Source organism: Vicia villosa, unplaced genomic scaffold (assembly GCF_029867415.1).
Source record: "Vicia villosa cultivar HV-30 ecotype Madison, WI unplaced genomic scaffold, Vvil1.0 ctg.002872F_1_1, whole genome shotgun sequence".
Lineage (NCBI taxonomy): Eukaryota > Viridiplantae > Streptophyta > Magnoliopsida > Fabales > Fabaceae > Vicia > Vicia villosa.
This window is the reverse complement of record NW_026706053.1, coordinates 93,924-119,677: the sequence shown is the minus strand read 5'-3', so window position 1 is coordinate 119,677 and position 25,754 is coordinate 93,924. Positions and strand designations below refer to the sequence as shown.

At 40.5% G+C, this 25,754-nt stretch overlaps 1 protein-coding gene across 1 annotated transcript; it reads right to left on the bottom strand.

The window, feature by feature from the left end:
• Positions 1 to 118: 118 nt before the first annotated feature.
• Positions 119 to 1,819, bottom strand: LOC131639965 (uncharacterized). Its single transcript, XM_058910386.1, has 2 exons — positions 1,031 to 1,819; positions 119 to 148 (listed from the first exon to the last, which is right to left on the bottom strand). The coding sequence occupies exons 1-2, from the start codon at positions 1,817 to 1,819 to the stop codon at positions 119 to 121; spliced, it is 819 nt and encodes a 272-aa protein (XP_058766369.1).
• Positions 1,820 to 25,754: the final 23,935 nt, after the last annotated feature.

Below are 25,754 nucleotides of genomic sequence, written 5' to 3'. Positions count from 1 at the left end.
ACCTGAGTTCTCATCTGGATAAGATCGTCCCTTAACTGATCCATTTGCAGTGAGTGATTAGCCCTTGTGTAGTAGCGATGTGTAGGCGGAGGTGCAATTGCTGAAAGAGAAAACCTGATCAGTCAGATAAGAACACCATCTGATGTACCTGTTTGTGCATGATGTGCATGAGGTGCATGTGTGCATATGATGTGAGGTGCCATTTTCAGAGTATCCAAAATATTTAATATTAATCAAGAATGTTTAACAATGTGACAAAAGATAAGCATCAAGAGGAAACAAAAGACTCAAATTTCATTAATAATCTCTTTTTGAGTTTGGGCATACCCATACATTGACAAGATAGTTCAAACAACAAAAAAGACAAAGGACCCCATCCAACAAGCCTGGTGGTGGTCATGAAATACAAGCTCAAACACTAATCCATCTTGGTGTAAAACAAAGGTCCTCCTTGTTTAAAGTGCTCGTCGCTCCACTTCTTAGTTTCATCAAACATCTTCTTGGTCACTTCTCGATCTCTTCCTTTGACAAAACTTTGAATCACCACATCTTTGCGAAACAACTGCCCATCTAACATATCACAGTGGGCCACCAAGCTCTCACATCCTTTGCAATCAGGGAGGGTATTCTTTTCAGATGTACTTTCCATTTCTGCTATCTGGTTTCTGAGCTTTGCATTCTCTTCTGTTAGTCGAGCGGAACGGAGATGACTACCTTTAAGTTGTGTCTCCACGGTTATCCTTTGAGTAATTTCCTCTTCAAGCTTCTTCTCGATTGCTACCCTTTGGGTGGTTTCCTCTTCAAGCTTCTTTTTCAAACTCTTTACTTCGGCCCTAGCCTCTTTCTCTACTCTGAGCTTGTGAGCCCTTAAATCTTCTCTGTACTCTCGCTTGAGTTTTTCTTCTGCTTTCTTCACCACTTCTTCTATAACCCTTTGATGGTCCTCAATACGAACAGTGGTAGCTCTTTCACCCTTTTCAGTTCTAGCCCTTTTTTGAACTCTGGAAGATCCTCCTTTCAGCATTTTAACCTCATGTGCTAATTCAGCCCTTTTCTGATCCACCAAGAAGTACTTTATTTTAGCGTCTTCCCCTTTTTCTCGCAACCTGATATTCTCCGCATGTACTTGGTTGTACTCCTCAGCTGGTACAGTGGCAGTTAAAATCTCAGGTGGTTGTTCATATAGAGGGCTTACCTTCGGGAAAGGCAGCAGGCGCTCCTTAACTCTTTCTTCAACCCATTCAGTATAAGCTTTCTTAGCAATAGCATTCTTTCCCCCCAAGGTAGTTCGGTCTTCTGTATGAATTTTGTTCCACGCACTCCTTACTTTCTCCAAACCATCTGGATCGGTTCCTTTTTCAAAGCAAACGGACTCAAATATCTCTTTATCCAACGGCTTGTCCTTCAGTACAAAACCCAACTGGCGCAGTGCTAGCTTCGGATTATAGTTGATAACTCCTTTTGTCCCTATGAGAGGAACATTGCCAAAACTGCCACATCTGGTTATAACTTGCTCGATGTCCGTTCGGAGGTGATACCAAACAATATCATTTGCAGTAAGTCCCATAATCCTTTGGGGCCACTTCTGTGAATCTCTTGTAGTGACAAATGCTCCGCTTTTAGGCAAATGTGAAGAAAACCATTCGTACAGTATTGGCAAACAACCCCCAACTGATCCCTTTTTTCCATACCTAGAATGGATGGCATAATAAGTGTCGGCCAACAGAGTGGGTACAGGATTTTGATCCATGAAGAGACAAATGGCAGTGAGATCAACAAAATTTGGAATATTCGGGAACATCACTAATCCATAGATCATGACGGCCAGAAGAGCATTGAATTCTGTTGAACTTGTTTTGTAATTATGCCTTTATCCACGTGTAATGATAGCATGAAGTGGGCTGACCAATCAACTTGAGAACCTCCAAAATATTTTCTAAGTCTAGAACTTTCCTCTTATGGAAACTTTCATTTTTCAACTAACTTTCCATTTTTGGTAGTTTCGACATTTTCTTGATTTTATTTATTTTCATGATTTTCTTTGACCGATTTTTTTTAAAAAAGTCAATATTTGACAATTGACTTTGACTTTGACCAAAAAGTCAACATTTTCTGATTTTTCTGATTTCAGATGAATTTCCCGGTTTCTGCTCTAATTCTCAATCAGCTTTCAACCAAATAAACTCCAGTGAATGATATCTCTTCGAGACGGCCATATTTCACGTCCACAAACATCTCCTGATTAAATCCTTGAGCTCTGATTTGGAGAGAATAAAGCCCTGATTTTAGGAATATACTGATGGAAATAATCCTTTGTAATCAGACTTCAGACCCTTTCTTCTGAACCAAGCGATTTTCTCAATAAGAGCTCTTTATGTCACTTTTCTTGAGCAGTAACTGTGATATGGATGAATGTAATGGATGAATGGCCTATATGAGATATGCACATGAATGTAATGTGAAGGCCAAATGGGGGATAAATAAGTGGGAAAATTTTGGGGTGCAACAGCTGCCCCTATTCAATCTTCTTGGACCTGAATGTACAAACGTCTTGGGTTTCGGACATTTAAGGTGTAAGTGGATTGAATACCAAAGAACCCAAAAATTTGCGCTCTGGAGTAACAACTCTGAGGTGATGTTTGTAATTTTGATTTTGGAAGAGGAAACCAGTTTCTACTGATTCCAAACAAGGGATACTATTAAAAGCTTGATATAAACAAGAAACGCCAGTCAACTACTGGACCTTTGCCGATAACAACTGGGCTTTGAAGGAAAGGACCAATAACAATCAGACCTAGCCAAAGGACGCCTGTAACAACAGGACTTTAAAGGAACAGACTAATAACAACTAGAACTGACCAAAGGATGCCCGTAACAACAGGACTTTTGCTGGTAACAACCAGACTTTAAAGGATGCCTGTAACAACAGGACTTTTACGGAACAGGCTAGTAACAACTAGAACTGACCAAGGCTGCCTGTAACAACGGGACTTTTGCTGGTAACAACCAGACTTTAAAGGATGCCTGTAACAACAGGACTTTTACGGAACAGGCTAGTAACAACTAGAACTGACCAAGGCTGCCTGTAACAACGGGACTTTTGCTGGTAACAACCAGACTTTAAAGGATGCCTGTAACAACAGGACTTTTACGGAACAGGCTAGTAACAACTAGAACTGACTGAGGGATGCCTGTAACAACAGGACTTTAAAGGAACAGACTAGTAACCACTAGGACTGACCAAAGGATTCCTGTAACAACGGGACTTTTGCTGGTAACAACCAGACTTTAAAGGATGCCTGTAACAACAGGACTTTTACGGAACAGGCTAGTAACAACTAGGACTGACCAAAGGATGCCTGTAACAACAGGACTTTTACTGGTAACAACCAGACTTTAGAGGATGCCCATAACCATGGGACTTTATGGAAAGAGATGCCAATAATCATTGGACTTGACAGAAGGAGACTAGTAAAAATTAGACCCTTGCTGGGGATATACTACCTCGTGCTTTTTGAAGCATATACAAACCTGGCTTATGCTTTGATGCATGTTTGACTTTTTCCATGGCGTAATGCTCCATATTCCTGGGAATGCTACGCGTTTTTTGTAGATGCAATGTGAATGCAATGATTACTATATGCAAGAGGTGACGGATGAACATTGGAGGGAGCCTTCCGTCCTAAGCACTCTGTGGGGACTCTTTTTGCTTTCTTGTTTGTAAGGCCACCAGATGGTTTCTTGGACGATCCCCTAGTGTGTCACTTCTGTAGGGAAAAACTTGCACCAGATGATTTGTGGGAAGGAGACACGATGACACTTTTGAGAGACATTATCGTGATCATGTTTGGAAACTTTGAAGATTGCACCTCCCCTTTTGAACTTCCACATCTTTGTCGAAGCATGAGGGAATCTAATCAACACTGCGGAGCATTTGAACCTTGGATGAGAGCTCTTCAGAGGAATGAACTCAGGGTTTTTTTTTTGAAGGAAATGAGACCTTTGGGTTCTTGAAACGTAGGTGCTGGCATCTGACTGTGCTGAATGATCGGATCTTCCTGCAAAACAAATCAAGCACATATGCCCCAGGTATGATGGTTCTACCTCGTCCATCATCCCAAGTACTCAAAATCTTTAAGCAATTCTATTTGTTTTAGCTCGTGTTCTTTTTGTAGGACCTTAATGTTAGAAATGCAATGCTTACCAAAATAATTGGACGTTTTTGTAAACAAAACAGTAAAAATAAAACGATGTAGGAATTTTTTGAGTGAAAAATCTTTTTATTAATGAAAAGAAGTGCCTAACATAGGCGAGTACATCAGGAAGCGGCCTCCTTGAGGAGGTGGCCACCAAAAAAAAAAAAAAAGAAAACCAACAGCATTTACAAACATGGCAACGTAAGAAAAGATTCCATTGGGTTCCAATCTTGCTATGCCTTGCAGATCTTCAATATTCCTTCTATTTTGCCTTCCGAAATGGATGAATGAATTGGTCCTTTACCCTTCTGAGGCCTCCAATTGTGCTGACTAGTTATACTCAAAGATCCAATGCACGACGCAGTCATTCGCTTTTTGTCCCTCTTTTGCCTGGATCGCCCTTACGGGTTTTCAATCCACCAGGACCCCTTTTTTGCCTAAGTCGCCCTTTCGGGTTTTCAACTTAGCGGGTATACTTTATTTCTTTTTCATTCTTTTCCTGATCTTTCCTTTTCTTTTATTTTTATTCTTGATCAGGTTTATGCGAAGTATTTTTTAACTGCGTCGGCATTCACGGGAAGTGGGAAGTCTTCGCCATCCATGGTTGAGAGGATCATGGCGCCACCTGAGAAGACTTTCTTTACAACATAAGGCCCTTCGTAATTCGGAGTCCACTTTCCCCTAGGATCGTTGTGAATAGGTAGGATCTTCTTGAGCACGAGGTCACCGACCTGAAAGTGTCGAGGTCGAATCTTCTTGTCGAAGGCTCTTTTCATCTTCTTTTGATAGGCTTGCCCGTGGCATATGGCTGCTAGTCTCTTTTCATCAATGAGGTTCAGTTGATCAAATCTGGTCTGGACCCAATCAGCTTCACTAAGCTTCACATCTGTTAATACCCTTAATGAAGGAATCTCAACTTCAACCGGAAGAATCGCTTCCATGCCATATACTAACGAGAAGGGAGTTGCCCCTGTGGAAGTACGCACCGAGGTACGATAACCATGTAAAGCAAAGGGCAACATCTCATGCCAGTCCTTATAAGTGACCACCATCTTTTGCACAATCTTCTTGATGTTTTTATTGGCCGCCTCAACTGCGCCATTCATCTTTGGCCGATACGGGGAGGAGTTATGATGCGTAATCTTGAAATTCTCGCATAATTCCTTCATCATCTTGTTATTGAGGTTGGATCCATTATCAGTGATAATTCTCTCAGGAACCCCATAACGACAAATTATATGGTGCTTGATGAAGCGAGTCACTACTTGCTTGGAGACATTTGCATAAGACGCAGCTTCAACCCACTTGGTGAAGTAGTCAATGGCAACGAGGATGAAACGATGTCCATTAGAGGCGGTGGGCTTAATTTCCCCAATCATATCGATGCCCCACATAGCAAATGGCCAAGGAGATGTCAACACATTCAGAGGAACCGGAGGTACATGAACCCTATCTGCATACACTTGACATTTGTAACATACCACCACATGGTTGAAACAATCATGTTCCAAGGTCGACCAATAATAACCTGCTCTCAATATTTTTCTAGCCATGGTGTGCCCACTTGCATGTGTACCAAAGGATCCTTCGTGTACCTCTTGCATGATCTTTGCTGCTTCGTGTCTATCCACGCATCTGAGCAACACAGAATCAAAATTCCTTTTGTACAACACACCTCCAACAATGAAGAACTTGGCAGATAGTCTCTTCAGAGTTTTCCTATCCGTGAGGGTAGCACCCTCAGGATACTCTTGGGTCTCCAGAAATTTCTTAATGTCATAAAACCATGGTTTCTCATCAGGCACATTATCAATGACGCCACAGAATGCAGGTTCATCCAACCTTTTGATCACAATTGACGGCGCTTCATTGTCCCATTTGACTTTGAACATGGATGCTAAAGTGGCCAAAGCATCAGCCAAATGATTTTCCTCTCGAGGGATGTGATCGAAGGTGATCTCATCAAAGTATTGAGCCAATTTCACCACATGTTCTCTATAGGGAATCAAGTTGGGGTGGCGTGTTTCCCAATCTCCGTTGATCTGACTAATCACCAAAGCAGAATCTCCATAAACTGCGAGATTTTTAATCCTCAAATCAATGGCCGCCTCAATACCATATATGCAAGCCTCGTATTCAGCCACATTATTAGTACAATAAAAACAAATCCTGGCCGTAAATGGAATATGAAAACCTGTTGGAGAAGTAAGCACAACCCCAATACCATTACCCAATGCATTAGAGGCACCATCGAACACGAGCGTCCATCGCGCCCCTGGTTCAGGTCCTTCCTCTTGATCTTGACTTTTGAAAGTCTTTGCACGCACATTATATCTTCATCAGGAAACTCAAAGTACATAGACTGGTAATCGTCCACAGGTTGATGCGCAAGATAATCAGCAATTACACTACTTTTAATGGCCTTCTGAGTAGTGTATTGTATGTCATATTCTGTCAAGATCATTTGCCAACGGGCAATCCTCCCTGTCAATGTCGGTTTCTCAAATATATATTTGATTGGGTCCATCTTTGAAATCAATAAAGTGGTGTGAGTCAACATATACTGTCTCAGTCGGCGAGCAGCCCATGCCAAAGCACAGCAAGTTTTCTCGAGTAGTGAGTATCTTGATTCACAATCGGTAAACTTTTTGCTAAGGTAATAAATTGCGTGCTCTTTTCGACCGGACTCGTCATGCTGACCCAGCACACACCCCATTGAATTCTCGAGAACCGTCAGGTACATAATCAAGGGTCTACCTTCCACTGGAGGCATGAGGATTGGAGGCTCTTGCAAATACTCTTTAACCTTATCAAACGCCTTTTGACAATTGTCATCCCACTTTATTGCCTGATTCTTTCTCAATAGCTTGAAGATAGGTTCACACGTGGCGGTAAGGTGTGAGATGAACCTTGCAATATAATTCAACCTTCCCAAGAATCCACGAACCTGTTTCTCAGTTCTCGGCTCAGGCATCTCTTGTATAGCTTTTACCTTGGCGGGATCGACCTCGATACCCCTTTCACTTACGATGAAACCAAGCAACTTTCCTGATCTCACTCCGAAAGTGCATTTATTGGGATTCAACCTTAACCTGAACTTTCTTAACCTTTCGAACAATTTCTTCAGGTGAATAAGGTGCTCATCTTCTGTATGGGACTTTGCGATCATGTCATCCACATAGACCTCAATCTCTTTATGAATCATGTCGTGAAACAAAGTCACCATAGCTCTTTGATAGGTTGCCCCAGCATTCTTCAACCCGAATGGCATGACCTTGTAACAAAAGGTGCCCCAAGGTGTAATGAATGTTGTCTTTTCCATGTCCTCGGGTGCCATCTTTATTTGATTGTAACCAGAAAAACCGTCCATGAAGGAGAAAACCGAGAACTGAGTAGTATTATCTACCAATACATCAATGTGAGGAAGCGGGAAATCATCCTTCGGGCTCGCCCTATTCAGATCTCGATAGTCGACACACATTCATACCTTCCCATCCTTCTTAGGTACAGGTACGATGTTGGCGACCCATGGTGGGTAAACTGTTACAGCAAGAAAACCTGCATCAAACTGCTTCTGAACCTCTTCCTGGATTTTCTTGGACATATCAGGACGTGTTCTCCTGAGTTTCTGTTTAACGGGCGGATAATTTTCTTTAAGGGGTAGCCTGTGCACAACAATATCAGTATCTAATCTAGGCATATCTTCGTAAGACCAAGCGAAGATATCAGAATAATCCTTCAACATTCCAATCAATTTTTCTTTCACATTCTCATTCAAAGAAGCCCCTATTTTAACCTCCCTTCTCGTCTCTTCGGTGCCAAGATTCACCGTCTCAATAGGCTCTTGATGTGGCTCGATCACTTTCTCTTCTTGTTTCAACAATCTGGCCAACTCATCAGGCAATTCACAATCTTCTTCATCCCCTTCTTCAGCGGTGTAGATAGGATTGTCAAAGTCATAACGAGGCATAGCAAGATCGTTGTCAACAGAATCTGGAGGAGAAGTGGATCTGCATGGATTATGATTTATGCTTTATTTTAGAATGGAGGGATGATGATGAATAAGAAACGTTGCCATTTGTTTTTTTTTTATTGATTAATTATAAATGTAAAAGTAAAAAACGAAAGACAGGGAACAAAATATTTGAATGCAAAAACGTCCTTTTATTAATGATTTTAACATTGAAAAACAACAAATGAGGCCCTACATGTGTTCACTGTGTCTTGGGCAGAACACAGGACTTATTGCATGATAAACAAAAACAAACAGTATTACTTTTGATCAAGAGCAATTGAGATGATGTCTTCAGATGACCAGTTGAGAAGCTTCTGTCCCGGGACACACGGCTTGATCCATTCTTCAATGTCATAATCACTATCCGTATCATCATCAGCAGCACAAATATGATCCTTGACGATGCCAGCACTAGAGAACTTAATCGGAACGAAGGTTTCGGGCTTCTTGGAGGCCTCATTAGATGAACTCTGACCCAACTGATATCCAATCCCACATTTATCCTGCTTGATTGGTAGATCCAAGACTCGGCCCCATCCTTCGGGATGTCCAGATTCAACCACGGCTTTAGCTTCCTTTAGTGAAGACATGGGAGCCTCCAACTTCTTATTGTCAACATAAGGGATCTTGATAGTCTGGACAGCCTCAAAGGCTTGGCAAGGCGTCTCGTGGACCTCTCCTTCCACATCAATATACCTGAAGGACGCAAGATGGCTTACCACATGTTCTTCCTCCCCACATATTGTGACTATCTTTCCTTGAGTCGCGAATTTAAGTTTCTGATGCAATGTGGAAGTCACGGCCCCAGCAGCATGGATCCATGGACGTCCTAGGAGACAACTGTAAGACGGGTGGATATCCATCACAAAGAAGGTAATAGTGAAAAGCTGAGGGCCTATCATTATTGGCAAGTCAACCTCCCCAAATACTGATCTCTTTGACCCATCAAAGGCTCGCACTGTCAATTCACTCGGCCTTATCTCGACACCAGAGTAATCCAGCCTCATCAAAGACGACTTAGGTAATACATTCAGAGAAGATCCATTATCCACGAGAACACGAGATAACATAGTCCCTTTACATTCCACTGATATATGCAAAGCTCTATTATGGTTTCTACCTTCGGGGGGCAAGTCTGCATCAGTGAATCCCAATCCATTACCAGCATTGATGTTTGACACCACTCCTTCAAGTTGATTCACTGAGATCTCTGGAGGGACGAAAGCAGTACCTAAAAGTCTCAACAAAGCGTTTCGATGTGTCTCCGAACACAAGAGCAACTGCAAGATCGAAATCTTTGATTGAGTTTGACTCAGTTGGTCAACCACTTTATACTCACTTTTATTGATGATCTTTAGGAACTCTTCCATCTCTTTGGCCACAGTATCTTCAGAGTTAGAGCTTTGCCCCGGATCCACCGTATCTTCTACCACTCTTTTCCCTTTTGCTTGAGCTAGAGCTTCCGCATTGTCATCGCGAGTATTCTGGGGAGGATTGAAAATACGACCACTTCTTGTCATTCTTCCAATGCCAACAACATTATCAACATCTTCTTTCTCAACCGGTGCTTTAATCTCATACTTGGCCCCTTGGTAGAAAACTTCTCCGCCATAATTCCATGGGATTGCTTTCTCACTAGTATATGGGATGGGACCAGGCAACGTGATGACCAAAGGCGGCGCTCTGGCAGGAATCGGGATCTTAGTAGGAGTATACGGGATGGATATCACATTGATTTCATTCTTGACTGACTTTGGATGTCGCACATGCTCAAACTGTAGATACCCACTATCTATCAACTGTTGAATCCCATCTTTCACCTTGTCACAAACTGAGGAGGTGACCATACAATCAGTACAGAATTCTCCACAACCAGCGTATAGTCTCATCCTCAATAATTCCTTCTTCAATAATGGCAACAACGATCCCAATTCGATAACATCCTTGACCAAGTAAATGTCTTCAACAATATCGATGGCATTTGCGGCATGAGTTCCATGGGAAGGCATAGGGTTCTGTACAACGTTAGGTCCTTGAGTAAGGGTGAACTCAATAGCTTTTGAATCGAGCAGATCCTGTACTTTATGCATGAATCCTATGCAATGTTCAATATCATGACCAGCAACCCCAGAATGAAACTCACAGTGGGCATTAGCATCATAGTTAGGAGGAAGCTTAGCAGGTGGAGGGCCCATGGTACGAAGTTGCACCAAGTCCCCATGTAAGAGATGAGCGAGTAATTGTGCATATGTCATAGGTATGGGATCAAAAATTCTCGGTGGCCTCGACTTTTGCTGATACTGACGCGGGGGATGCCTCTGCTGTTGTTGTGGTTGTTGTTGAAGAGGAGTACTCGGTATAGTAACAGCGGCCACCTGTTGATAAGCATGGCTTTTACCTTTACCATAGTAAGCAGCACTCGCTTCACCTTCTCTCTTCTTAGCAAATCCGTTATATGGTTTCTTCCCTCCTGCCCCAGAAGAGGAACTAGCAGCACTTGGATTCTGTATTCTACCAGCCTTAATCCCACTTTCAATTCGCTCACCAATCATAACCAACTCGGAAAAACTTGAGGATGCAGAGCAGGCGGAGTAATATTGGTCCTTCAGAGTGTTGGTGAACAAATCCATCATTTCTCTTTCCAACATAGGTGGCTGGACTCTAGCTGCCAACTCGCGCCATTTCTGTGCATATTCTTTGAAGGACTCATTAGCTTTCTGGGATAGATTCTGTAACTGAGTGCGATTTGGTGCCATGTCAACATTATACTGATACTGCTTTATGAAAGCATCAACCAGGTCCCTCCAACTTCGGATATTAGCTCTCTCCAATCTCATATACCATTCCAAGGATGCCCCAGTCAGGCTATCTTGGAAGAAGTGCATCAACAATCCTTCATCCTCAGAGTACACATGCATTTTGCGATAGTAAGCTCGGACATGTGTCTTAGGACAAGTATTCCCCTTGTATTTCTCGAAGTCGGGTACCTTGAATTTCGGTGGCACACGGACGCCAGGAACTAAACCCAAGTCATTGATATCCATACCCAATCCTTGGCCTTCCATTGCCCTCATCCTTTCCTCCAGACCTCTAAACATCCTTCCAGCATCCTGTGGAAATCCCCATTCACTTTCAAGAAACAAATCCTCGTGTCGGTCCTCTTCCAACACGGGGATAGCAGCAACCCTTCTGATTTGTTGTGTGGTTTGTCCTTCAAGAGTAGGCTGGGGAGGCCCACGGGGATTACCTTGATTAGCAGCAGGAGGAATTACACCAGGTCCTCCGATCACAGGTTCACCATTGACACGAATATCAGCAGGATTTCTTTGCGGGGGGTCCGCAACAACCTGAGCAACTGTGTCTATCCTGATTCTGAGTTCTTCTTGGCGATCAGCCATGTTTTGCATGACTTCCATGAACTGAGCCATCTGAGCAGTAACCTGAGTTCTCATCTGGATAAGATCGTCCCTTAACTGATCCATTTGCAGTGAGTGATTAGCCCTTGTGTAGTAGCGATGTGTAGGCGGAGGTGCAATTGCTGAAAGAGAAAACCTGATCAGTCAGATAAGAACACCATCTGATGTACCTGTTTGTGCATGATGTGCATGAGGTGCATGTGTGCATATGATGTGAGGTGCCATTTTCAGAGTATCCAAAATATTTAATATTAATCAAGAATGTTTAACAATGTGACAAAAGATAAGCATCAAGAGGAAACAAAAGACTCAAATTTCATTAATAATCTCTTTTTGAGTTTGGGCATACCCATACATTGACAAGATAGTTCAAACAACAGAAAAGACAAAGGACCCCATCCAACAAGCCTGGTGGTGGTCATGAAATACAAGCTCAAACACTAATCCATCTTGGTGTAAAACAAAGGTCCTCCTTGTTTAAAGTGCTCGTCGCTCCACTTCTTAGTTTCATCAAACATCTTCTTGGTCACTTCTCGATCTCTTCCTTTGACAAAACTTTGAATCACCACATCTTTGCGAAACAACTGCCCATCTAACATATCACAGTGGGCCACCAAGCTCTCACATCCTTTGCAATCAGGGAGGGTATTCTTTTCAGATGTACTTTCCATTTCTGCTATCTGGTTTCTGAGCTTTGCATTCTCTTCTGTTAGTCGAGCGGAACGGAGATGACTACCTTTAAGTTGTGTCTCCACGGCTATCCTTTGAGTAATTTCCTCTTCAAGCTTCTTCTCGATTGCTACCCTTTGGGTGGTTTCCTCTTCAAGCTTCTTTTTCAAACTCTTTACTTCGGCCCTAGCCTCTTTCTCTACTCTGAGCTTGTGAGCCCTTAAATCTTCTCTGTACTCTCGCTTGAGTTTTTCTTCTGCTTTCTTCACCACTTCTTCTATAACCCTTTGATGGTCCTCAATACGAACAGTGGTAGCTCTTTCACCCTTTTCAGTTCTAGCCCTTTTTTGAACTCTGGAAGATCCTCCTTTCAGCATTTTAACCTCATGTGCTAATTCAGCCCTTTTCTGATCCCCCAAGAAGTACTTTATTTTAGCGTCTTCCCCTTTTTCTCGCAACCTGATATTCTCCGCATGTACTTGGTTGTACTCCTCAGCTGGTACAGTGGCAGTTAAAATCTCAGGTGGTTGTTCATATAGAGGGCTTACCTTCGGGAAAGGCAGCAGGCGCTCCTTAACTCTTTCTTCAACCCATTCAGTATAAGCTTTCTTAGCAATAGCATTCTTTCCCCCCAAGGTAGTTCGGTCTTCTGTATGAATTTTGTTCCACGCACTCCTTACTTTCTCCAAACCATCTGGATCGGTTCCTTTTTCAAAGCAAACGGACTCAAATATCTCTTTATCCAACGACTTGTCCTTCAGTACAAAACCCAACTGGCGCAGTGCTAGCTTCGGATTATAGTTGATAACTCCTTTTGTCCCTATGAGAGGAACATTGCCAAAACTGCCACATCTGGTTATAACTTGCTCGATGTCCGTTCGGAGGTGATACCAAACAATATCATTTGCAGTAAGTCCCATAATCCTTTGGGGCCACTTCTGTGAATCTCTTGTAGTGACAAATGCTCTGCTTTTAGGCAAATGTGAAGAAAACCATTCGTACAGTATTGGCAAACAACCCCCAACTGATCCCTTTTTTCCATACCTAGAATGGATGGCATAATAAGTGTCGGCCAACAGAGTGGGTACAGGATTTTGATCCATGAAGAGACAAATGGCAGTGAGATCAACAAAATTTGGAATATTCGGGAACATCACTAATCCATAGATCATGACGGCCAGGAGAGCATTGAATTCTTTCCACTTTTCCTTATCAGCAAGGGTTTCAGCTTCCCTCATCAGAAATTTCACATAGAATCCATGGGTCCCACCATTAGGCTTCCAGTTATCCTTAACGTCCTTCATGCTCAAATAAAGAGCATCAGCAATGCGATCCATTTTGGGCTTCTCAGGTGCACACACAAAAGGAACCTTATGTTGAACTTTGATTTGAAGAATGTGTGCATACTCTTCGAGGGTAGGGGCTAGTTGGTAATCTTGAAAGGTAAAGCAGCGCAGCTCAGAATCATAAAACTGAAGAAGAGTGTAGAGACCCCACTCATCAATACGAGTAGTTAACATAAGCAGAATGTGGCCATAAGTCTTTCTGAATTCATCCAAATTTTGCCCAGTAACTCGGGTGCTCAATCGAACCAAAGGTGTTATATCCTCACGGTAGAAACTGCAAGAGAAGGTATGCTTCGTAGTCTTTTTGTTGACGGTCACAATGTTAGCCATTCTTGATGAGAGGTGTTGACTTTGGATACCCTGAAAAAATGGCATGCATATGAATATTAATCTCTTTTCTTTTTTCTCTTTTTCTCTTTTTTTTCTTTTCTTTTTTTTTTCCTTTTTTTTTTGAAATTAAACATGCTATGATGAGTATGATGCAATGAGAGGTCCTCCCCATATAGGAGAAGTGTATGTTGCTTCTGAACAAGATCGGATGTGGCAGGATCAAAAGTCTGGCATATATACCACAAACCCATAAGAACCATAGTCACCAACAGAATAGAACAGTCACCAACGGTACCTGTCATGAATATCCCACCCCACTCACAGGTGAATCTAGGTCAAGGTAGGTCAAAAAGGTCTCCAGCGTTAACAACTCTCCTGAAACACCGTCATTGTTGGAAATACATGCCAACAACGGTATCCCATTCGAGTCTCGGCTGGTCGTGGGTCTCATGATCGCAATCAACAGAACCTGACATTCTGTTGGTGTCATGACTATCCACTCTATCCTAGGTATCCTATGTGTCAACTCTGGCCTGGGTATTGGGCCTTTTACCTCATAAAACATCCCACCCAACCTGCAAAACAAAGCAGAAAAATATGTGGCCCCCACGGGGACCCATAGTATAGTCCAGATGCATGATATGCAAGCGGAAAATAAACATGATATGCAAGCATATATACAACATGTAAACAAATAAACAAACAAACAAAGAAACACCCAGTAAACAAACAAACAAAGGCAAGGATCGACTCGCTAAGAATGGACCAGCACAGGTCTAGCAACGTCCCCAGCAGAGTCGCCAGCTGTCGCTACCGCGAAAAATGGAATCAGAGTCGCCACTAATATATTTATCCCATCGAGGGAAAGGAATATCAGAAACCTAACTCGAAATAAGAACAAGGTCTTTCGACCAGAGAACAGGGCACGGGAGTCGGTTACGCAAGGGGAAGGTGCTAGCACCCCTCACGCCCATCGTGAAGGATAGAAAAACACTTAGAAAGGGGGGGATTGAATAAGTGTGACTTTAAAACTTGGACAATAAAAATAAAGTGCACAATTATTTTTATCCTGGTTCGCTGTTAACGAAGCTACTCCAGTCCACCCCCGCAGAGATGATTTACCTCAACTGAGGATTTAATCCACTAATCGCACGGATTACAATGGTTTTCCACTTAGTCCGCAACTAAGTCTTCCAGAGTCTTCTGATCACACACTGATCACTCCGGGAACAACTGCTTAGTTCACTCCTAAGACTTTTCTAGAGTCTACTGATCAACACGATCACTCTAGGCTTAGTTCACTCCTAAGACTTTCTGCTCAGCCAACTGCCAAGACTTCCTAGAGTATACTGATCAACACGATCACTCTAGTTCCTTACAACTTAATGTAATCAATTCAAGAGTTTACAAATGCTTCTTAAAAGCGATAATCACAACTGTGATATTTCTCTTACAGTTTAAGCTTAATCTCACTAAAATATTACAACAGCAATGTAGTGAGTTGATGAAGATGAAGATTCTGAGTTTTGATTGAACAGCGTTTCAGCAAGTTTGATATAAGTTGTTTTGGTGCAGAATCGTTAACCTTGCTTCTCATCAGAACTTCATATTTATAGGCGTTGAGAAGATGATCGTTGAATGCATTTAATGCTTTGCGTGTTCCGTACAGCATCGCATTTAATGTTATACGCTTTTGTCAACTACCTCGAGCCTTGTTCACGCTGTGTCTACTGACGTAGCCTTTAGTAGCTTTAACGTTCCTTTTGTCAGTCAGCGTAGTCTGCCACGTGTACTTCCTTCTGATCTGATGTTTGTGAATACGACGTTTGAATATCATCAGAGTCAAACAGCTTGGTGCATAGCATCTTCTGATCTTCTGACCTTGAAGTGCTTCTGAGCGTGATACCATCTTCTGATCTTCAGTGCTTCTGATCTCATGTTCTTCTGATGCTTCCATAGACTCATGTTCTGATTCTGCTTCGACCATCTTCTGATGTCTTGCCAGACCATGTTCTGATGTTGCATGCTGAACCATTTGAGACACATCTTCTGAGCGCTGAATTATGCGTACTCTTTATATATTTTCCTGAAAGGGAAATTGCATTGGATTAGAGTACCATATTATCTTAAGCAAAATTCATATTATTGTTATCATCAAAACTAAGATAATTGATAAGAACAAATCTTGTTCTAACAATCTCCCCCTTTTTGATGATGACAAAAACATATATAAATGATATGAATTTGCGATCAGAAAGAGTAGACGGCAAAAGACAAATTACACAGCTATAGCATAAGCATATGAATATGTCTCCCCCTGAGATTAACAATCTCCCCCTGAGATAAATAATCTCCCCCTGAAATAAATACTCGAAGAACTTTGATAAAAGACTTCCCTGATTATTTCGGTAGAGACGATCATATAAGCTTCTGCCTTCAGAGAATTCATAGCTTCTGACTTCTGCTTCCATTGGACAGCTTCAGAACTTGAATTTCTTTAGATCCTTAGAACACTCACAGCTTCTGACTTCTGCTTCCATTCAGGACAGCTTCAGAACTTGAATTTCTTTGATCTTCAGAACATTCACAGCTTCTGATTTCTGCTTCCATTCAGGACAGCTTCAGAACTTGAATTTCTGGATCTTTTAGGACATTCACATCTTCTGATTTCTGCTTCCCTCGGATAGCTTCAGAACTTTGAATGTCTACCAACATCACTTCATGCTAGATCTGTATCAGAACATTGTTGAATGTACCAGAGCATCATCAGAGCATCTCTACATCCTGAAATGTTACAGAACAAAAACTAAACGACAAAAGTCAGCATGAACGAGTTAGAACATAAAATGTATATTCAAATACATGATATGTATCAGAGCCAAATGTATCAGAGCATTTAGGCTAAAAACGTATATCAGAGCAAATAATGTATCAGAGCCATAACATTATATGTATCAGAGCAAATAGAATTTTGTCAGAACAGGATAGACAATGATATTCAAATTCTATTATCAGTGCTTCTGATTCATTCTTCTTTCTTGCTTCTGATCTCTGAAGCTTGACAGCACTCGGCTTGCTTCAGTTTCCATGGTTTTGCTTCTAGTGTTTGCTTCTGAAGATTCACTTCACTTCTCTGTACCTGCAAAACACTTAAACCATATAGAACTTGCAGTTCTTGTTAGTGAATGTGTGGGAGCCTCTTTACCCAGCAACTGATAGATTTAATCAAATCATTTATCATTTATCTTTCTCCCCCTTTTTGTCATAACATCAAAAAGAATATTTAAAAAGATTCAGATGCATAAAACGACAAAAGAAAACATTTACTGGAATGTAAAACACAAAGAAACTTTTCATTGATAATCAAAAGATATTACAAAAGGTTCCTATGTTTAACAAGATGAAAAACATTCCTAGCAAATACAAAAAAGGATTTCCAAGGAGGAAATCACTACAAAAATTAAAAACAGAACCCTAGCTAGACACGCTCTGTGTCAACCCATCAAGAATCCCGGAGGACTTCTTGTCTTCCAGACTGAAACCTCCACTGTAGGAGAGATCCCAGAACCAAGGAGGAAGTGAGGGACAGTTCACAGACAGAGAGCTAATGTTGCAAACGGGGCTTTCCTTAACATAGAAGTTAAGAATATAATTCTTAACCTCCTCCCATAACTCAAGAAAGTCTTCTGTCTTTGGATGAAAGTTGATAACAACATCAAAGAAGAGTCTGACTTGAGCGGTATTAGAAGAGCCATTCCGAGATGCACAGAGATCTGTCGCCTTTGAGTCATGGAGCTTCAACAGACTTAGGATGAACGCTAGGTTTTGAGAGAAGAAATGAAAAAACGAGAGAGAGAGAGAGAAAAAAAATCTTTAAGAGGAAAACAAAGAGATAGGAAACCAAAAACCATTTTGAAAAGTATTTAAAAGAAAAAGAAATGAAACGAATGATGAAAAGCATTTAATGTTACGTGACGTGAGGAGAGATAATAAAGACAAATGAGGTGACTAGCACAGTTACCTATGGTCGGCGTCCCTTCAACTGCACGCGCGCTTATCCATGAATAGTAACGACAGGTTTACCATCCCGAGATAAAACGTAACAGCTGTTTTGCTTTAAAAGAGGTTCTGAATCAACTTAGACAATGAAACGTTAGTAATAACCGAATCATAATTTCTAAAAGAATTCAATCAGAACTTCTGATTAAAAGAAATGTTTCACATTCATTTCAGAAGATACTCATACATGAGAACTTCTCATCTTCTCATTCTGGGCATAAATCCATACTGATGTTCTTCAGAATGAACTTAAACCTATCTTCAGCCAGGGGTTTTGTAAAGATATCAGCCCATTGATGGTCTGTATCAACAAAGTTTAAAGAAATAACACCCTTCTGAACATAGTTCCTTATGAAATGATGTTTAATCTCAATATGTTTAGCTTTTGAATGAAGAATAGGATTTTTAGATAAACATATAGCAGAAGTATTATCACAGAAAATAGGAATGTTACTCTCAAATATCTGATAATCTTCTAACTGACTCTTCATCCAGAGCATCTGTGTACTACAACCAGCAGCCGCGACATATTCTGCTTCTGTGGTTGATAGAGCAATAGTAGCTTGCTTCTTGCTGTACCAGGAGATCAAATGACTTCCAAGAAATTGGCAACTTCCTGAAGTACTTTTTCTTTCAATTCTGTCTCCAGCATAATCAGCATCGCAGAATCCTACTAAGTTGTATTCTTTAGATTTTCTGTAAACTAAACCAACATTAGTAGTACCTTTCAGATACCTTAGAATTCTCTTAACAGCAGTTAAATGAGATTCTCTAGGGTCTGATTGGAATCTAGCACACAAACAAACACTGAACAGAATGTCAGGTCTAGAAGCAGTCAGATATAGAAGAGATCCAATCATACCTCTGTATAACTTCTGATCTACCTTTTTACTTACCTCATCCTTACCTAGGATGCATGTTGGATGCATAGGAGTTTTGGCTTCTTTGCAGTCCAGAAGATTAAACTTCTTCAGAAGTTCCTTCACATACTTGGTTTGGTGAACATACGTTCCTTCTGATGTTTGATTTATTTGTATTCCAAGGAAATACTTGAGTTCTCCCATCATGCTCATTTCAAACTCAGCCTGCATAGACTTAGCAAACTCCTTTCCAAGTGTAGCATTAGATGTTCCAAAAATAATATCATCTACATATATTTGACAAATTAAAATATCCTTTTCAAAGGTTTTACAAAAGAGAGTAGTGTCCACTTTTCCTCTAGTGAAACCATTATCTAGAAGGAAAGAACTTAAGCGTTCATACCAAGCTCTGGGAGCCTGTTTCAATCCATACAATGATTTCTTAAGTTTAAAAACATGATTAGGAGACATAGAGTCTTCAAAACCAGGAGGTTGATGGACATAAACTTCTTCATCTATATAACCATTTAAGAAGGCACTCTTAACATCCATCTGATAAAGAGTGATGTTATGTTGAGTGGCAAAAGAAATTAATAGACGAATAGACTCTAACCTGGCCACTGGTGCAAAGGTTTCTGTATAATCAATCCCTTCTTGCTGACTATAACCCTGAGCCACCAGTCTGGCTTTGTTCCTTACCACTTCGCCTTTCTCACTGAGCTTGTTTCTGAAGACCCATTTTGTACCAATTATATTGAATCCATCTGGTCTAGGAACAAGATCCCAAACATCATTCCTTGTAAACTGATTCAGTTCTTCTTGCATAGCAATTATCCAGTCTGGATCTTCTAGAGCATGATCAACAGAAGTTGGCTCGATCAAAGATACAAGACCTAATTGACAGTCTGCATTGTTCCTAAGGAATGCTCTTGTTCTGATTGGATCATCCTTCTTTCCAAGAATGACATCTTCTGAATGACCAGAGATGAGTCTGGATGATCTTCTGACAGATGGTTCTTCAGACATACTTAGATCCTCCAGAGAAGCTGATACTTGATCTTCAGATTCTTTGCTTCTGAGAAGCTCTGCTTCTGATGCGTTGCTTCTTGGCTCAACAACTTCTGATATGTCAATATCATAACCTGCAAAATTATCAAACTGCTTTGGTTTTTCAGAACCAAGCTTATCATCAAACCTGATATTGATTGATTCTTCTACAACCAATGTTTCAGTATTGTATACTCTGTAGCCTTTTGAGCGTTCAGAATATCCAAGAAGGAAACACTTTTGAGCTTTGGAATCAAACTTACCAAGATGATCTTTAGTGTTCAGAATAAAGCATACACATCCAAAAGGATGGAAATATGAAATGTTGGGCTTTCTATTCTTCCACAATTCATAGGGAGTCTTATTTAGAATAGGTCTGATAGAGATTCTATTCTGAATATAGCATGCAGTGTTTATTGCTTCTGCCCAGAAATGCTTAGCCATATTGGTTTCATTGATCATGGTTCTGGCCATTTCTTGCAGAGTCCTATTCTTTCGTTCTACAACCCCATTTTGCTGTGGAGTTCTAGGACAAGAGAAATCATGGGCAATACCATTCTCTTTGAAGAATTCTTCAAATGATCTGTTCTCAAATTCACCACCATGATCACTTCTGACCTTTATGATTTTACACTCTTTTTCAGATTGAATCTGAATGCAGAAATCAAAGAACACTGAATGAGTCTCATCCTTGTGTTTCAAGAATTTTACCCATGTCCAGCGGCTATAATCATCTACGATGACTAATCCATATTTCTTTCCTCTGACAGATGCTGTTTTGACTGGTCCAAACAGATCAATGTGCAAGAGTTCTAATGGCCTTGATGTAGAAACAACATTCTTAGACTTGAATGCAGGTTTGGAGAACTTGCCCTTCTGACATGCTTCACAAAGAGCATCTGATTGGAATTTCAGATTAGGGAGTCCTCTGACAAGATTCAGTTTGTTAATCTGAGAGATCTTTCTCAAACTAGCATGACCTAATTTCCTGTGCCAGACCCACTGCTCTTCAGAAACAGACATAAGACAAGTCACCTTCTGACTCATAAGATCTTGCAGATCTGTCTTATAAATGTTGTTCTTCCTCTTGCCAGTGAATAGGATTGAGCCATCCTTCTGATTTACAGCCTTGCAAGATTCTTGATTAAAGATTATATCATAACCATTGTCACTTAATTGACTGATAGATAAGAGGTTATGTGTTAATCCTTCTACAAGAAGTACATTAGAGATGGAAGGAGAGTTACCAGACTTTATAGTTCCAGAGCCAATTATCTTGCCCTTCTGATCTCCTCCGAACTTGACTTCTCCTCCAGACTTAAGCACCAGGTCTTGGAACATAGACCTTCTTCCTGTCATGTGTCGCGAGCATCCAGAGTCCAGGTACCATGACATGTTGTGCTTTGTCCTTTTTGCAGTCAAGGATATCTGCAATAGAAATAATCTTATCCTTAGGTACCCACATCTTTTTGGGTCCTTTCTTGTTAGATTTTCTCAAGTTCTGATTGAACTTGGATTTAACATTGTAAGCAATAGGAGGAACAGCATGATAATTCTTAATGTGAGTTTCATGATATTTCCTAGGTTGTGTCACATGCTTCTTAGTGTGTGTAATGTGAAAACTTTGTGCATGTGAGGTGTGCCTAATATCATGAGAGTGGCCATACTTGAACTGATCATACAATGGCTTGTATGTAATTTTCATTTCATCAACAGGTTCAAGTTTGTATGGGGTTTCACCCTCATAACCAATGCCAACTCTTTTGTTTCCAGACACAGCATATATCATAGAAGCTAGCTGACTTCTGCCAATACTTCTAGATAAGAATTTTCTGAAACTTAAATCATATTCTTTCAGAATATGGTTTAGACTAGGAGTGGATTTTTCTGAATTAGAAGGAGATCCAACATTATTGGATAATTTTAAAAGTTTTTCTTTTAATTCAGAATTCTCCAACTCAAGCTTCTTTGTTTCAAATTCAAATTGCTTTTTCAGCTTTTTGTATTTGAGACTAATCTGAGACTTGAGTTCCGGAAGTTCAGTTAGACCGGAAACTAACTCATCTCTAGTAAGTTCAGAAAATACCTCTTCAGAATCTGATTCTGATGTAGATTCTGATCCGTCATCTTCTGTCGCCATCAGCGCACAGTTGGCCTGCTCATCTTCTGAATCATCTTCTGACTCATCCCAGGTTGCCATAAGACCTTTCTTCTTATGAAACTTTTTCTTGGGACTTTCCTTCTGGAGATTCGGACATTCATTCTTGTAGTGTCCAGGCTCATTGCATTCATAGCACATGACCTTCTTCTTGTCAAATCTTCTTTCATCAGAAGATTCTCCACGTTCAAATTTCCTTGAACTTCTGAAGCCTCTGAACTTCCTTTGCTTGGTCTTCCAGAGTTGATTTAGCCTTCTGGAGATCAGGGACAGTTCATCTTCTTCTTCAGATTCTGATTCTTCAGGATCTTCTTCTTTGGCCTGAAAAGCGTTAGTGCATTTCTTGATATTTGATTTTAATGCAATAGACTTACCTTTCTTTTGAGGCTCATTTGCGTCCAGCTCTATTTCATGACTTCTCAAGGCGCTGATAAGCTCTTCCAGAGAAACTTCATTCAGATTCTTTGCAATCTTGAATGCAGTCACCATAGGACCCCATCTTCTGGGTAAGCTTCTGATGATCTTCTTCACATGATCAGCCTTGGTGTATCCTTTGTCAAGAACTCTCAATCCAGCAGTAAGAGTTTGAAATCTTGAAAACATCTTTTCAATGTCTTCATCATCCTCCATCTTGAAGGCTTCATACTTCTGGATTAAGGCTAGAGCTTTAGTCTCCTTGACTTGAGCATTTCCTTCATGAGTCATTTTCAAGGACTCATATATGTCATAGGCCGTTTCCCTGTTAGATATCTTCTCATACTCAGCATGAGAGATAGCATTCAGCAAAACAGTTCTGCATTTATGATGATTCCTGAAAAGCTTCTTTTGATCATCATTCATTTCTTGCCTTGACAGCTTTGCGCCTCTGGCATTTACTGGATGTTTGTAACCATCCATCAGAAGATCCCATAGATCACCATCTAGACCCAGAAAGTAACTTTCCAGTTTATCTTTCCAGTATTCAAAGTTTTCACCATCAAATACCGGCGGTCTAGTATAACCATTGTTACCGTTGTATTGCTCAGCAGAGCCAGATGTAGATGTAGTCTTTTCACTTTCATCAACCATCTTTTAAATGAAGCGTTTTTCTCTTCCTGAATCTTTTCTAAACACGGTTAAGTGCTTGCACCTTAGAACCGGCGCTCTGATGCCAATTGAAGGATAGAAAAACACTTAGAAAGGGGGGGATTGAATAAGTGTGACTTTAAAACTTGGACAATAAAAATAAAGTGCACAATTATTTTTATCCTGGTTCGCTGTTAACGAAGCTACTCCAGTCCACCCCCGCAGAGATGATTTACCTCAACTGAGGATTTAATCCACTAATCGCACGGATTACAATGGTTTTCCACTTAGTCCGCAACTAAGTCTTCCAGAGTCTTCTGATCACACACTGATCACTCCGGGAACAACTGCTTAGTTCACTCCTAAGACTTTTCTAGAGTCTACTGATCAACACGATCACTCTAGGCTTAGTTCACTCCTAGGACTTTCTGCTCAGCCAACTGCCAAGACTTCCTAGAGTATACTGATCAACACGATCACTCTAGTTCCTTACAACTTAATGTAATCAATTCAAGAGTTTACAAATGCTTCTTAAAAGCGATAATCACAACTGTGATATTTCTCTTACAGTTTAAGCTTAATCTCACTAAAATATTACAACAGCAATGTAGTGAGTTGATGAAGATGAAGATTCTGAGTTTTGATTGAACAGCGTTTCAGCAAGTTTGATATAAGTTGTTTTGGTGCAGAATCGTTAACCTTGCTTCTCATCAGAACTTCATATTTATAGGCGTTGAGAAGATGACCGTTGAATGCATTTAATGCTTTGCGTGTTCCGTACAGCATCGCATTTAATGTTATACGCTTTTGTCAACTACCTCGAGCCTTGTTCACGCTGTGTCTACTGACGTAGCCTTTAGTAGCTTTAACGTTCCTTTTGTCAGTCAGCGTAGTCTGCCACGTGTACTTCCTTCTGATCTGATGTTTGTGAATACGACGTTTGAATATCATCAGAGTCAAACAGCTTGGTGCATAGCATCTTCTGATCTTCTGACCTTGAAGTGCTTCTGAGCGTGATACCATCTTCTGATCTTCAGTGCTTCTGATCTCATGTTCTTCTGATGCTTCCATAGACCCATGTTCTGATTCTGCTTCGACCATCTTCTGATGTCTTGCCAGACCATGTTCTGATGTTGCATGCTGAACCATTTGAGACACATCTTCTGAGCGCTGAATTATGCGTACTCTTTATATATTTTCCTGAAAGGGAAATTGCATTGGATTAGAGTACCATATTATCTTAAGCAAAATTCATATTATTGTTATCATCAAAACTAAGATAATTGATAAGAACAAATCTTGTTCTAACACATCGTACTCGATGGTATCCACCTATGTTTGTTTCTATCTAAAGGGTGTCTAATGTCTAAAACCTAAATGCGAATGCATGCAAAAGAAATACGGGGAAAAGAAGGAATTATTTACAAGTGTGCTCGCTTAGGCCCCGCGACCCAATGCCTACGTATCCCTTACAAGGAATCAGAGCGACCGTAGTTCGGCTCCATAGTTTCCATTTGTTTTGTGTTTTTTAGTTGAACAGAGGTTAAGGTCACAATCCACGATGCTCGACCTTTGGAGACTTATACGCCTAATTTTGGACTGGACTTAACTTGTTCTTAAGCGCCTAACAAGGCAAAAGAGTGAACTTGGGTTTGTGTTTTTTATGTAACTACATGATGAACAAAACCCAATACAAGGTTTCGCACCACTTCGTCACTTTGTTTTAATTCGAGCCTTTATTAGGTGTTTTAAATGTTTTTGGTTGGGTATTTTTTAAGGGATTTTACTTTGCGATTTGAATCACATAAAATGTATAATGATCGAGAAGCAGATTAGGGAATGAATCCCACTCACTTCTATCCCATTATATAATGTTCAAGAAACAGATTAGGGAATGAATCCCACTCATTTCTATCCCATTAATTAATGTTTGAGAAACAGATTAGGGAATGAATCCCACTCATTTCTCTCCCATTAAGTAGTGACCGAGAAACAGATTAGGGAATGAATCCCACTCATTTCTATGCCACTAAGTGATTGAGAAACAGATTAGGGAATGAATCCCACTCATTTCTCTATCACTTCCTTAATGTGATTCGCCTCTTTATTTATTAATGTTTTAAAGTTGAAAAGAAAAAGAATGAACAAAAGGGAACTAACCTATTCTCTAATCTAAGTTATTCTAATCTAAGTCTAATGACCCTAAGGTCAAGGATAACTATCCTAACCTATCTCAATTCCTCTTAACAAAGAAGGAAGAGTCTAAGGGAACATGGCAAAAGAATGGAGTTATAATTCCAACAAGATGAGAGGAGAGCCCTAGGGAAGTAGCAAACCAAGGAATTAAGTGTCCTAAATCAAACACAAAAGCATCATGGCAACACACGCAAATATTCACAAGAAGTTACCAAAGTATCGCATGAATCGTTACTTAACAATTAGCGAACAAACATCATTTAGTCAAAACAAAAAGCCAATGAACACTTGAACTAAGTTTGAAGTCAGTAGAAAATTAATTCATTTATAGGTCTAAAACCTCATACCAATTCTTGTTAGTCAATTAGCTTGAAGCAACACAAAGTTCTAACAAAAA